Source organism: Oscarella lobularis, chromosome 13 (genome assembly GCF_947507565.1).
Source record: "Oscarella lobularis chromosome 13, ooOscLobu1.1, whole genome shotgun sequence".
NCBI lineage: Eukaryota > Metazoa > Porifera > Homoscleromorpha > Homosclerophorida > Oscarellidae > Oscarella > Oscarella lobularis.
The window spans coordinates 178,804-191,306 of NC_089187.1; the positions used below are offsets into that span (position 1 = coordinate 178,804).

General features: G+C 45.1%; 4 protein-coding genes and 1 long non-coding RNA gene across 9 annotated transcripts; 4 read left to right on the forward strand and 1 right to left on the reverse strand.

Moving 5' to 3' along the window:
- Positions 1-18: 18 nt before the first annotated feature.
- LOC136194739 (uncharacterized) lies at positions 19-2,334 on the forward strand. Its single transcript, XM_065983960.1, has 7 exons — positions 19-376; positions 431-547; positions 601-647; positions 701-1,134; positions 1,189-1,481; positions 1,534-1,683; positions 1,739-2,334. Exons 1-7 carry the CDS (start codon positions 34-36, stop codon positions 2,209-2,211), a joined length of 1,857 nt encoding a protein of 618 aa, XP_065840032.1. The 5' UTR covers positions 19-33; the 3' UTR covers positions 2,212-2,334.
- LOC136194747 (uncharacterized) lies at positions 2,238-3,290 on the reverse strand. 5 transcript variants are annotated; one of them, XR_010671705.1, is made up of 4 exons: positions 3,248-3,290; positions 2,744-2,799; positions 2,518-2,679; positions 2,238-2,455 (listed from the first exon to the last, which is right to left on the reverse strand). It is a non-coding gene; the product is annotated as an uncharacterized lncRNA (long non-coding RNA). The 5 variants fall into 5 exon arrangements; XR_010671707.1 differs by having other exon boundaries at positions 3,193-3,262; XR_010671704.1 differs by lacking the exon at positions 3,248-3,290 and adding an exon at positions 3,166-3,241.
- Positions 3,291-3,306: 16 nt separating this feature from the next.
- On the forward strand, positions 3,307-5,597 carry LOC136194826 (uncharacterized). Its single transcript, XM_065984078.1, has 7 exons — positions 3,307-3,661; positions 3,720-3,857; positions 3,917-3,945; positions 3,999-4,432; positions 4,493-4,782; positions 4,835-4,984; positions 5,038-5,597. The coding sequence occupies exons 1-7, from the start codon at positions 3,307-3,309 to the stop codon at positions 5,508-5,510; spliced, it is 1,869 nt and encodes a 622-aa protein (XP_065840150.1). The 3' UTR covers positions 5,511-5,597.
- Positions 5,598-5,651: 54 nt separating this feature from the next.
- LOC136194493 (uncharacterized) lies at positions 5,652-9,706 on the forward strand. The gene is made up of 11 exons (XM_065983632.1): positions 5,652-5,722; positions 6,805-6,943; positions 7,002-7,035; positions 7,087-7,198; positions 7,252-7,722; positions 7,781-7,912; positions 7,972-8,000; positions 8,055-8,488; positions 8,547-8,857; positions 8,910-9,053; positions 9,113-9,706. Exons 5-11 carry the CDS (start codon positions 7,392-7,394, stop codon positions 9,583-9,585), a joined length of 1,854 nt encoding a protein of 617 aa, XP_065839704.1. The 5' UTR covers positions 5,652-5,722; positions 6,805-6,943; positions 7,002-7,035; positions 7,087-7,198; positions 7,252-7,391; the 3' UTR covers positions 9,586-9,706.
- A 41-nt stretch (positions 9,707-9,747) lies between these two features.
- Positions 9,748-11,788, forward strand: LOC136194494 (hydroxyproline dehydrogenase-like). Its single transcript, XM_065983633.1, has 10 exons — positions 9,748-9,968; positions 10,017-10,237; positions 10,294-10,349; positions 10,402-10,475; positions 10,523-10,585; positions 10,633-10,722; positions 10,777-10,926; positions 10,979-11,250; positions 11,300-11,388; positions 11,445-11,788. The coding sequence occupies exons 1-10, from the start codon at positions 9,777-9,779 to the stop codon at positions 11,618-11,620; spliced, it is 1,383 nt and encodes a 460-aa protein (XP_065839705.1). The 5' UTR covers positions 9,748-9,776; the 3' UTR covers positions 11,621-11,788.
- Positions 11,789-12,503: the final 715 nt, after the last annotated feature.

A 12,503-nucleotide genomic window follows, 5' to 3' on the forward strand; every position in this document is an offset into this window, starting at 1 on the left:
GGGGCGACGACACTAGCGCACGCTAAGCTCAAAATGATCCACGCGGCGCAGTCGACGCTCACCGACTTCGATGCCGAAATCCCCACGTTTATTCTGGATGCTGAAGTCATCGAAGACCTCTCGTCGATCTTAAAGTTGCGCTGCGTTGCCCAATGCCCCTTTGGGGGACCCATTTCTTACAAATGGCACTTTCGATCGAGATTGAGAGGACGCCTCATCTCTCTGGATTCTGTCATGTGCCCCGACGGAGACGAACAGGAAGATTTGAGAATTTTCGCTCGTCGGAGTGCCAGAGCAGGGCGCTACTATTGCGTCGTCAAAAGCTCCGAGCGCACGAACAAAATAGCAATCTCGCAAATTGTGGAAGTCGGTCCAAGTAAAAGCTTCTACCCTCTCTTGTTTTTCGTTTATATCTGATCTTCTCATTCAGCTGAGGCCCCAAGCCAAGCACCGCAGCCCAGTCCATCTCCTCAGTTTAAGCCTCCTTTACCAACAACTCGGAAACGGAAACCGTCTTCAGAACAGAATACCGATCCTCCTAAGAGAGGCAAGCATTAACTCAAAACTTTCATGCCTAGTTGGAAATAATTTGCTTTACAGCTAGGATGGAAACTCCTAAAGATCCTAAAGATAAAGATCCTCGTTGGGTTGGTCAATAAAAGATTTCTTAAAATGCTGTAGCCTGTAGTAAAATTTGTAGGAGGGCTCAGCATCATTGGCCGTCCAAAGCAATTCCGTGAATCGCCAAATTTGCGAATGGCAAGACGGTCATCTCGACGCCAATCTTTTCTCGAGTCTCCTTCAATGGGACGACGCTGCCGCTGAGGAACACTTCAAGAGCATTGCCACGACCCATCGCGGTGACACCTTGAAGTTCTTTCGGCTTGCAGCCAAGAGGAAAAAGCACGACAAAATTTGCACTGACCTCGGCGTTCTCCTTGGTGCAATATTCGCTCCGCCATCCGATGATCTGTTGATTATTTCCACTTGCAACTGGCTCGTAGAGAGACCCGAATATCAGGACTGTCACATAGACGTGGCTGTTTTACTCACCACTCCCGGCGAAGAGTACATCCCTCTACTTCTCATCGAAGTGGGGACGCCTCTTGAACGAAAGTGTGCTCAGTTGCACAGGTACAGCAGTAGTGTATTATTGCGTTTGGCAACTGCAAGTGGGTTTGGCTGTAGATACTACGAAATTCTTTATCGTGAGCACTTCCCAGCTGTATGGCGAGACATTGCCCAAGGAGGGTTTCCGTGTCTCGGTCTTGTACTCTCAGGATCCTCGGCTGATCTGCATGGCTTTGCTACTGTTGAAGACGAGGCTCTTCATACAGTATTGCAAAGTGACATCAATGTCAAAGATGATGCCTCACTTAAGAAATTGCTCGGTTTCTTGCACTTTCGCATTTGGGAACTGGCAAGACAATGGGATAAATTGGATCATTTTTTTGAACCGCTCTACGTTCCCATTGTGCCAAGTTTGTGCTCACAATCGTCCACGTTATTGCAAATAATGTTTTCTCCGTTTAGTTCATTTCAAATGTCAGTCCGTTCATTATTTCAATGGAAAGGCGTCTTTGCGAATTCATAAAAACAAAAGCGTTTTCGTGTACAAGTTCAACAAGAAGGAAAGTGAAGCAGATACCGAGAAAGTTGATCTAGCCATCAAATTTTTTACACGTGATCACGTTGTATTTCTCTTTCGCGTATTTTTGATCATGTGGTATATTTTTAGGCTCCGACGGAGAAGCTTACGGAACCGAAATTCACCAGCATCTAGCGAGAAAGAATCTTGCTCCCGAATATCTCTATGATGGATTCGCGTTCAACAGCAAATACATCGCAATGGGCTACCTACCGGCAGCGAATTGGCGTTCACTGAACGATTGTCTGAACGACGCCGAGCCACTGACGCCGGTCTTTGCGAAATCGGTTATTAGGAAATTGCAAGCAACGGCCAACGCCCTTCACGAGCGAAAGTACGTCCACGGGGACTTACGCGCGACAAACGTCCTCGTTTCGAACGACGGTGACGTCAGGATTGTGGATTTTAATTGGGCAGGGAAAAGCGGTGACGTCTGTTATCCCAAAAGTCTCAATCCGGAGATTGACTGGCCGGTTGCTCCTGGGTATCGCATACGCGATGATCACGATCACTACTTTGTAGCAGAAATGATAATGAAAATCAAAGGTAAAGAACAGATATGATCATGTGGATAGGCTCTGTGTCAGAACCGGAGCTGGACTCTGTGATGTTTATTTGAGTTATGTTATGCATAAAATGGCTTGAAAGCAAAACAGAAAAATATATGCAACCTTTTGCAAACTGTAGGCAATTTATTCGAGAAGCTACGTCGCTTACGTTGTGTCAAGCAAAGTCGTTCCTAATAATATAGAGCAAAAATCCTCTCGTGACAGAAATTCTGAAAGAAAGTCGGCTCTAGCTATTACCCTAAGTCACACAACGGTGGTCACACTGCGAAAGATATGATTATGACGTTTTAGTTGTCTTACGTTGTCTTTTAGGTGATCGCTTGACGCTGTGCTTGTTACGTCTTAGCGAAGTCTGAATATCTTTCAAATTCAAAGGAGCTCGCCTCATTGTTGTCACATTGGTATCGGTAACAATTGTCTGAAGAGTCTTGATACTATGATCATCTGCCCTCAGAACAGACCCTTCAAAATAATACATTGCTCTCGCTGTAGAGAACGCCAAAGAAAAATGATTAAGAGCAAGTACCTCCGATGTCGAGGTAGAAGAAAGAAAGCGGCTTTTGTTCAATTGTCTTATAAACCCTATAAAGATCGTGAGAATCAAATATCATACTAATCTCCGTGATTTAGCTATCATTCTGTAAAAGAAAGTCATACATGTACCGGTATGTCATATGGCATAAGGCATAGTTGAGGCTAGGGGTGGGGGTGAAGGCTGCCAGCGAGCGCTGGTTTTTTCCTTTTTTTAGCGTGACCACCTCCCAGACCCTCTCCGCCACGGTGACAGAAGGGATGGGCATAGCTATGGTCTGGGAACGAGGCTAGAAGTTGGGGTGGGTTGCGGTGGGTTGCGGTTAGTGTGAAGCCACTGTTTCATTCAATTGCAGACCTTCACCGACTCGTTGCGACGTTTACTGGGGTTAGGGATGGGTTAGGTACAAATCTAACGTTTTCTCTCGCACTCATTTGCCCTACAGTATAGTAGGACGCCCAGTAGGACAATAGATGTAAGAGGGACACAGCGACTCACAGCGACACGGCCCGGCGACACAGCGCAGGGCGACGAAACTAGCGCACGCTAAGCCCAAAATGATCAACGCGGCGCAGTCCTCCCCCCCCGACTTCGATGCAGAAATCCCCGCGTTTATTCTGGATGCTGAAATCATCGAAGACTTCTCGTCAATCTTAAATTTGCGCAGCATTGCCAAATGCCCCCTTGGGGGACACCTTTCTTACAAATGGCACTTTCGATCCAGAGAGAGGAAAATCGTCGTCAGTCCCTTTGAGACGTTTGGATCTATTGGGTGTCCCGACGGAGACGAACAGGAAGATTTGAAGGTTTTCGCTGATCGGAGTGTCAGAGCAGGGCACTACTATTGCGTCGTCTCAAGCTCTCGCACGAACAAAATAGCAATTTCGAAAATTGTGGAAGTCATTCCTCTGAGTAATAGCGCTCGCATTCTCGCTTGTTTTTCTTCTTTTTACGTGATCTTTTCGTCTAGCGGAGACCCCTAGTAAAGCTGTTCAAACACCGCCGCCCACTCCATCTCCTCCTCCCGTGGAAAACGTTGAGGAAATTTCCAGCAGCGAGATCACGGTGGCGTCGTCTTCAGGACAGACCACTAATAATCCTAAGAGAGGCAAGCATTAGCTCAAACCTGTCATGCCTAGTTGGAAATAATTTGGTTTACGTTTACAGCTAAGATGGAAACTCCTCAAGATCGTTGGGTTGGTCAATGAAAGATCTTTTAAAATGCTGTAACCTGTAGTAAAATTTGTAGGGGTGCTCGCCATCAACTGCTGCTGAAAGCAATTCCTTGACTCGCCAAATTTGTGAATGGCAAGAGAATCATCTCGACGCCCATCTTTTCTCGAGTCTCCTTCAATGGGACGACGCTGCCGCTGAGAAACACTTCAAGAGCATTGCCACGACCCATCGCGGTGACACCTTGAAGTTCTTTCGGCTTGCAGCCAAGAGGAAAAAGCACGACAAAATTTGCACTGACCTCGGCGTTCTCCTTGGTGCAATATTCGCTCCGCCATCCGATGATCTGCTGATTATTTCCACTTGCAACTGGCTCGTAGAGAGACCCAAATATCAGGACTGTCACATAGACGTGGCTGTTTTACTCTCCACTCCCGGCGGAGAGTACATCCCTCTACTTCTCATCGAAGTGGGGACGACTCTCAAACAAAAGCGTGCTCAGTTGCACAGGTACAGCAGTAGTGTATTATATTGCGTTTGGCAACTCACTGCAAGTGGGTTTGGCTGTAGATACTACGAAATTCTTTATCGTGAGCATTTCCCAGAATTATGGCGAGACATTGCCCAAGGAGGGTTTCCGTGTCTCGGTCTTGTACTCTCGGAATCCTGGGCTGATCTGCATGGCTTTGCTACTGTTGAAGACGAGGCTCTTCATACATTATTGCAAAGTGTCTGTGTCGAAGATGATGCCTCACTTAAGAAATTGCTCGGTTTCTTGCACTTTCGCATTTTGAAACTGGCAAGACAATGGGATAAATTAGATCATTTTTTTGAACCGCTCTACGTTCCCATTGTGCCAAGTTTGTGCTCACAATCGTCCACGTTATTGCAAATAATGTTTTCTCCGTTTAGTTCATTTCGAATGTCAGTCCGTTCATTATTTCAATGGAAAGGCGTCTTTGCGAATTCATAAAAACAAAAGCGTTTTCGTGTACAAGTTCGACAAGAAGGAAAGTGAAGCAGATACCGAGAAAGTTGATCTAGCCATCAAATTTTTTACACGTGATCACGTTGTATTTGTCTTTCGCGTATTTGATCATGTGGTATATTTTTAGGCTCCGACGGAGAAGCTTACGGAACCGAAATTCACCAGCATCTAGCGAGAAAGAATCTTGCTCCCGAATATCTTTATGATGGATTTGCGTTCAACGGCAAATTCATTGCAATGGGCTACCTACCGGAAGCGGATTGGTGTTCACTGAACGATTGTCTGAATGACGCCGAGCCACTGACGCCGGTCTTTGCGAAATCGGTTATTAGGAAATTGCAAGCAACGGTCAACGCCCTTCACGAGCGAAATTACGTCCACGGGGACTTACGCGCAACAAACGTCCTCGTTTCGAACGACGGTGACGTCAGGATTGTGGATTTTAATTGGGCAGGGAAAAGCGATCATGTCTATTATCCCAAAAGTCTCAATCCGGAGATTGACTGGCCGGGTGTTCCTGAGAATCGCATACGCGAAAATCACGATCACTACTTTGTGGCAGAAATGATAAGGAAAATCAAAGATAAGGAACAGATATGAGATATGAGGAGAGACCGTTCTGAGCCGATTTCTGCATGTTACTGTGAACTGATTATTTTAATTAACGATCGTTTTTTATTCATTCTACATTTGTTGCAGATCAGAGACTCGCCGCTCAACATAAATGACTCTTATAAGAGGAATGAGGTTTGGATTATTGCGTGTCTACAGATGACGGCTGCAGGAGGGCGTCAGTGATTTCTCGAAACAAAGTAGGTGCTACATGGGGAGTTATTTAATTCATAATACCTAAAACAGAAAACACATTCAGTACCTTCAACAGAAAACACATTCAGTACCTTCAACAGAAAACACATTGAGTACCTTCAACAAAAAACACATTCAGTACCTTCAACAGAAAACACATTGAGTACCTACAACAGAAAACACATTGAGTACCTAAAACAGAAAACATATTGAGTACCTACAACAGAAAACACATTGAGTACCTTCAACAGAAAACACATTCAGTACCTTCAACAGAAAACACACTCAGTACCTTCAACAGAAAACACATTGAGTACCTTCAACAGAAAACACATTGAGTACCTACAACAGAAAACACATTGAGTACCTTCAACAGAAAACACATTGAGTACCTACAACAGAAAACACATTGAGTACCTTCAACAGAAAACACATTGAGTACCTACAACAGAAAACACATTGAGTACCTACAACAGAAAACACATTGAGTACCTAAAACAGAAAACACATTGAGTACCTACAACAGAAAACACATTCAGTACCTTCAACAGAAAACACATTGAGTACCTACAACAGAAAACACATTCAGTACCTTCAACAGAAAACACATTCAGTACCTTCAACAGAAAACATATTGAGTAACTTCAACAGAAAACACATTCAGTACCTACAACAGAAAACACATTGAGTACCTTCAACAGAAAACACATTCAGTACCTTCAACAGAAAACACATTGAGTACCTACAACAGAAAACACATTGAGTACCTACAACAGAAAACACATTGAGTACCTAAAACAGAAAACATATTGAGTACCTACAACAGAAAACACATTGAGTACCTTCAACAGAAAACACATTGAGTACCTACAACAGAAAACACATTGAGTACCTTCAACAGAAAACACATTGAGTAACTTCAACTTGTGCTTCCTTTAGTCAAATGTGCTCCCTTTGGTCAAATTTTGCTTGTGCTTTCTTTGGTCAAACGTATACTTCTGCATGCATCCTTTTTTTGGCTCGGATGCATATATTTAAAAATGTCTTTTGTCTATTTCTTCATTTCTTCATTTCTTTTTCTTTTTAGGTATTTGGGTGAAGTTGTGAATAGGAGGGGTGAGCGATGGGAGGTGCAATTCAAAGGCTCCGGCAAAACGCCTTATTCTCGAACGGCAGACGGACGTAAAGTCCTCCGATCGAGCATCAGGGAGTTCTTATGCAGTGAGGTGAGGTGAAATATCATCATTTATACACCAGAGTAGCAAAACAGATGTTTCTCCTTAGGCAATACATAATTTAGGAATTCCTACTACGCGAGGTAAATATATAAATATTATCAGTATTTAATATAGACGTTTATGGATTCAAGCTGGTGCCTGCGTGACGTCAGATACCATGATCCCCAGAGACATAAACTATACAGGGAATCCCATAGAGGAAAGGGTGACTATAGTGACTCGAATAGCCCCGTCGTTTATACGGTAAAAATGACGTCAAATCCCCCGCCGCGGTCTCCCTACATAAAATGTCTCAGATTTGGATCGTTTGAGATATTCAAAACGCGCGATCCGCTAACGGGTCGTTCGGGGCCAGCGTCGGTCGAAAAGACATCCTAGTTAATTATTTGATTACGAAACCACCCGTCTACTCCAAAAGCACGCTAAGCACGACCGCATGGCGCTGCTCCCCGACTTCGATGCCGAAATCCCCACGTTTATTCTGGATGCTGTAGTCATCGAAGACTTCTCGTCAATCTTAAATTTGCGCTGCGTTGCCAAATGCCCCCTTGGTGGACACATTTCTTACAAATGGCACTTTCGATCCAGAGAGAGGAAATTCGTCGTCAGTCCCTTTGAGACGTTCGGGTGTCCCGACGGAGACGAACAGGAAGATTTGAAGATTTTCGCTGATCGGAGTGTCAGAGCAGGGCACTACTATTGCGTCGTCTCAAGCTCTCGCACGAACAAAATAGCAATTTCGAAAATTGTCAAATTCATTCCTCTGAGTAATAGCGCTCGCATGCTCGCTTGTTTTTCTTCTTTCTACGTGATCTTTTCGTCTAGCGGAGACCCCTAGTAGAATTGTCCTAACACCGCAGCCCACTCCATCTCCTCCTCCCGTGGTGGAGAACGTTGAGGAGATTTCCAGCAGCGAGATCACGGTGGCGTCATCTTCAGGACATACTCCTAAGAGAGGCAAGCATTAGCTCGAACCTGTCATGCCTAGTTGGAAATAATTTGGTTTACATTTACAGCTAAGATGGAAACTCCTCAAGATCGTTGGGTTGGTCAATGAAAGATCTTTTTAAAATGCTGTAACCTGTAGTAAAATTTGTAGGGGTGCTCGCCATCAACTGCTGCTGAAAGCGATTCTTTGAATCGCCAAATTTGCGAATGGCAAGAGAGTCATCTTGACGCCCATCTTTTCTCGAGTCTCCTTCAATGGGACGACGCTGCCGCTGAGGAACAGTTCAAGCGCATTGCCACGACCCAGCTCGGTGACACCTTGGAGTTGTTTCGGCGTGCAGCCAAGAGGGAAAAGCACGGCAATATTTGCACTGACCTCGACAGTGTCCTTAAAGCAATATTCGCTCAAGCAGCCGATGATTTGTTGATTATTTCCACTTGCAACTGGCTCGTAGAGAGACCCGAATATCAGGACTGTCACATAGACGTGGCTGTTTTACTCACCACTGCCAACTATAAGTACATCCCTCTACTTCTCATCGAAGTGGGGACACCTCTTGAACGAAAGCGTGCTCAGTTGCACAGGTACAGCAGTAGTGTATTATTGCGTTTGGCAACTCACTGCAAGTGGGTTTGGCTGTAGATACTACGAAATTCTTTATCGTGAGCATTTCCCGAAGGTATGGCGAGACATTGCCCAAGGAGGGTTTCCGTGTCTCGGTCTTGTACTCTCGGAATCCTCGGCTGATCTGCACGGCTTTGCTACTGTTGAAGACGTCTTTGCTGCTGTTGAAGGCAAGGCTCTTCATACGTTATTGCAAAGTGTCTGTGTCGAAGATGATGCCTCACTTAAGAAATTGCTCGGTTTCTTGCACCTTCGCATTTTGGAACTGGCAAGACAATGGGATAAATTGCATCATTTTTTTCCACCGCTTTACCTTCCCATTGTGCCAAGTTTGTGCTCACAATCGTCCACATTATTGCAAGTAATGTTTTCTCCGTTTAGTTGATTTCGAATGTCAGTCCGTTCAATATCTCCATGGAAAGGCGTCTTTGCGAATTCATGAAAACAAAAGCGTTTTCGTATACAAGTTCGACAAGAAGGAAAGTGAAGCAGATACCGAGAAAGTTGATCTAGCCATCAAATTTTGTACACGTGATCACGATGTATTTCTCTTTTACGTATTTGATCATGTAGCATATTTTTAGGCTCCGACGGAGAAGCTTACGGAACCGACGTTCACCAGCATCTAGCGACAAAGAATCTTGCTCCCGAATATCTTCATGATGGATTCGCGTTCAACAGCAAATACATCGCAATGGGCTACCTACCGGAAGCGGATTGGCGTTCACTGCACGATCGTCTGAATGACGCCGAGCCACTGACACCGGTCTTTGCAAAATCGGTTATTAGGAAATTGCAAGCAACGGTCAACGCCCTTCACGAGCGAAATTACGTCCACGGGGACTTACGCGCGACAAACGTCCTCGTTTCGAACGACGGTGACGTCAGGATCGTGGATTTTAATTGGGCAGGGAAAAGCGGTCATGTCTATTATCCCAAAAGTCTCAATCCGGAGATGGACTGGCCGGGTGTTCCTAAGAATCTCATATGCGAAGATCACGATCACTACTTTGTAGCAGAAATGATATGGAAAATCAAAGATAAGGAACAGAGATGAGATATGAGGAGAGACCGTTTTCCTGCATGTTACTGTGAACAGATTATTTTAATCAATTAATTGGGTTATGTTATGCTTGAAAGCAACACAGAAAAATATATGCAAACTGTAGGCAATTCATTCGAGAAGATAATATAGTAGAGGCGCTATACGGGGGGGTATTGTGTCACTTCACGTGACGTGGAACAAATATGCTCCCTTTGTGCTGCAGGAGGCCATCGCTTCGGACGATTCGACGCTCGACGAGACTTATATCATCTTTCCGCCTTGATTTTGACGACACAAAATCGGCGTACGCATTGCATTCCGATGGGGAGTTACTCCGCTCCATTCTCGTTCTCCGACTGAGCGCAATCGATAGTTTCGTCGACAACAGCCCAGCAGTAAACTTAGATTTACTATCCATTGGCGTTTTGAAACGTTTCGTTTAGATTCTCGATGTTGCGCAGCGTTTTTTGCCGTCAGCCTTGTTCGATGGCGTCATGAGACGATCATTCTTCGGTCAGTTTGTGGCCGGAAGTAGTCACGATGACGTCACAAAAACCCACAATGAAAAATTCGTCGAAGTGGGTATATGTTCTATGCCGGGGCCGTCGATCGAAGATTTACCAGACGATGAGCAGAGCCTCGCAAACGAAGATACGCACCAAAGGTCAGTCAACCTTATAATAATAAAAATAATTAATTAAATACGAAGGATTCTTGTAGAGAAATTCTTCTGGATGAGAACGTTCACGCTTTTCTTGATTCGGTTACTTTAGCAGGCAGGCAGCCAGACGGTTGTTCTTAGGATTTTAATTTTTTGAGGATTTTTAGAGCGGACTTGTGTCAGTGGCGTACGAGGTGCAATCCAGGTCAAACCAACGGCACTCGTTCGGCCAAAATTGCTTGTACTGAATTGTTTCTACCTAGTTAGACTACTTACGTTTTTTTGCAGACCTTACTTAGTAGAAAGATTACTGATAGCGACGGAATTTTGCCTAAAATCAAAACTGGAGAAGTAGAGATATATACATAAATGAATTCACTCTTTTATTCTCCCTTCAGCTGCATGGACGTTTGTCTGACATTGCCTTGGAACATGACTGCCTTGATGAGTTTAATTCAACCTGTAGCAGGCTAGATGACATTGCGAAGGTACCATCACTTCTCCAGCTGTTTATTTATTAATTTTTGGCTATTTACTTCTAGGCCTGCACTAGAGCCAAAGTGAACATGTTCATCGATGCTGAATACCACGAGATGCAGCCAGCCATTCATGCACTGGCTCTCATCACGCAATCATCACACAATAAAGGTGACTGTATCAACGTGTGGAATACCCAGCAGGCTTATCTCAAGGTAGCTCAGAGTTGAGGCTTATTCTCTCTCCTCTATCTATCTTTCTCTCCAGGAAACAGATGCGGCTAATAAACGCCATCTCGAGATAGCAGATTTATCTGGCTTTCGCTATGCCACCAAAGTCGTTCGAGGAGCCTATCTTGAGTACGAGAGATCCCGTGCTCAAAGCACAGGCCGGCCTGATCCAATCCAGTCGACCTACGCTGATACGAATGCATCTTATAATCGCACAGTTGATGTATTACTCCAGCGTGCAGCAATAGATCAATGTGGTGTGATGGTGGCATCCCACAACGAAGTATCCATTCAATTGGCATTAGAAAAGTCAGTCAGCTAATCGTCTCAAGCAAATAGTCTCTATGTCAAAATGTAGAATGGAGAAATTGAACGTGGAGAGGCAAAAGGGGAACGTGCTCTTTGGCCAGCTCTATGGAATGTGTGACTACATCTCCTATAGATTGGGTAGGGCCTCTGGTATTACCGTAAGCGTACAGGCGAAATTTTCCACGTCCCTACAGGTCAAAACGGCTACAGAATCTACAAAGCAACGCCTTATGGGAGCATAGGTTCGACGCTGCTCTATCTGTGCCGACGAGCGCGCGAGAATCGTTCCATTCTCGTCAACGGTCGACGCGAGAGGGAGCTACTAGTCGCTGAATGGACGCGTAGACGCAGAGACAAAACGCGACACTGAGACTTTCTCGTAGATGCATATTTTGTATCTTATTCTCAGTCCATTTCTATCGTTCATAGAACTTCATATGAAACGTTTTGTTCACAAAGAAGCCAGCGCTTTTATTACATACGAACGAGTGCTATTTACGTACAAAAATTCATTGAATAAACTACAACGTCCATGCAGTGTTCTACGACCTCAAAAAAATTCCCTCGCACTTCCGTCAATTAAAGCATCTAAAAAACAAGAGATAATTTCTGTTCGATCTATCCGTGTACGTACCTTTTTGTCTTGCGTTCGTATTGGCGTAATCCAGGCTACACCGCGTGGAGGTTCGAACGCTTTGTAGCCCAAAAATATTTGAGAGCGAGCCGTGGCATCATAGGCTCAACCACGACGGTGCGGCCTAGGATCGAGAACGGCTCTCCACACCGTCCCCCCGACCTCGTTGCACCGCGACCCATGGGGCCATAGTCCTTCGCTTAAGAGGAAGCGGGACTACCGGGTTGAGGGAAGGCGCCGAACGCGAGTCCACACACAGCCAGAGGTCAACTTGTACGTGCTTTGATTTTGGTCTGGGAAGTCAGGTCATCTTAGGCTATAGGTCACTAAGCCGAGTGAGAAACAGCCACGAGACACTGGGCCCCCCACACGTTTCTTTGGCGGGAAAGTGAACTGATCTGAGCCTGACGCCAACTCGGTATAACGCGGACGCCAGACTTCGCGACCCAAGCCATTCCCTGTCTCTCTGTTCTTCTCTTATACTGTTTTTCTCAATATATGAAATCCAACGGACCTTTTATGACTTCCCAGTGCCAATCGCGCGCCACGAGAAGAACTCGCGCGACGCTCATCCACTGCACCTTACAGCTTCAGCAAGGATTGGCAACCGGCTGAGCAC

Excerpts from the sequence above, each read along its gene's own strand:
- LOC136194739 (XM_065983960.1), top strand. The coding sequence starts at position 34 with ATGATCCACGCGGCGCAGTCGACGCTCACCGACTTCGATGCCGAAATC. Across the intron at positions 1,135-1,188 it reads AAGTGTGCTCAGTTGCACAG|ATACTACGAAATTCTTTATC; the intron begins GTACAGCAGTAG and ends GTTTGGCTGTAG. Across the intron at positions 1,684-1,738 it reads AGCCATCAAATTTTTTACAC|GCTCCGACGGAGAAGCTTAC; the intron begins GTGATCACGTTG and ends GTATATTTTTAG.
- LOC136194826 (XM_065984078.1), top strand. The coding sequence starts at position 3,307 with ATGATCAACGCGGCGCAGTCCTCCCCCCCCGACTTCGATGCAGAAATC. Across the intron at positions 3,858-3,916 it reads CACTAATAATCCTAAGAGAG|CTAAGATGGAAACTCCTCAA; the intron begins GCAAGCATTAGC and ends TTACGTTTACAG. Across the intron at positions 4,783-4,834 it reads CTACGTTCCCATTGTGCCAA|TTCATTTCGAATGTCAGTCC; the intron begins GTTTGTGCTCAC and ends TTCTCCGTTTAG.
- LOC136194494 (XM_065983633.1), top strand. The coding sequence starts at position 9,777 with ATGCTCCCTTTGTGCTGCAGGAGGCCATCGCTTCGGACGATTCGACGC. Across the intron at positions 10,350-10,401 it reads TGATTCGGTTACTTTAGCAG|AGCGGACTTGTGTCAGTGGC; the intron begins GCAGGCAGCCAG and ends GAGGATTTTTAG. Across the intron at positions 10,586-10,632 it reads CTAAAATCAAAACTGGAGAA|CTGCATGGACGTTTGTCTGA; the intron begins GTAGAGATATAT and ends TTCTCCCTTCAG.
- LOC136194493 (XM_065983632.1), top strand. The coding sequence starts at position 7,392 with ATGGCGCTGCTCCCCGACTTCGATGCCGAAATCCCCACGTTTATTCTG. Across the intron at positions 7,723-7,780 it reads TGTCAAATTCATTCCTCTGA|CGGAGACCCCTAGTAGAATT; the intron begins GTAATAGCGCTC and ends CTTTTCGTCTAG. Across the intron at positions 9,054-9,112 it reads TGATCTAGCCATCAAATTTT|GCTCCGACGGAGAAGCTTAC; the intron begins GTACACGTGATC and ends GCATATTTTTAG.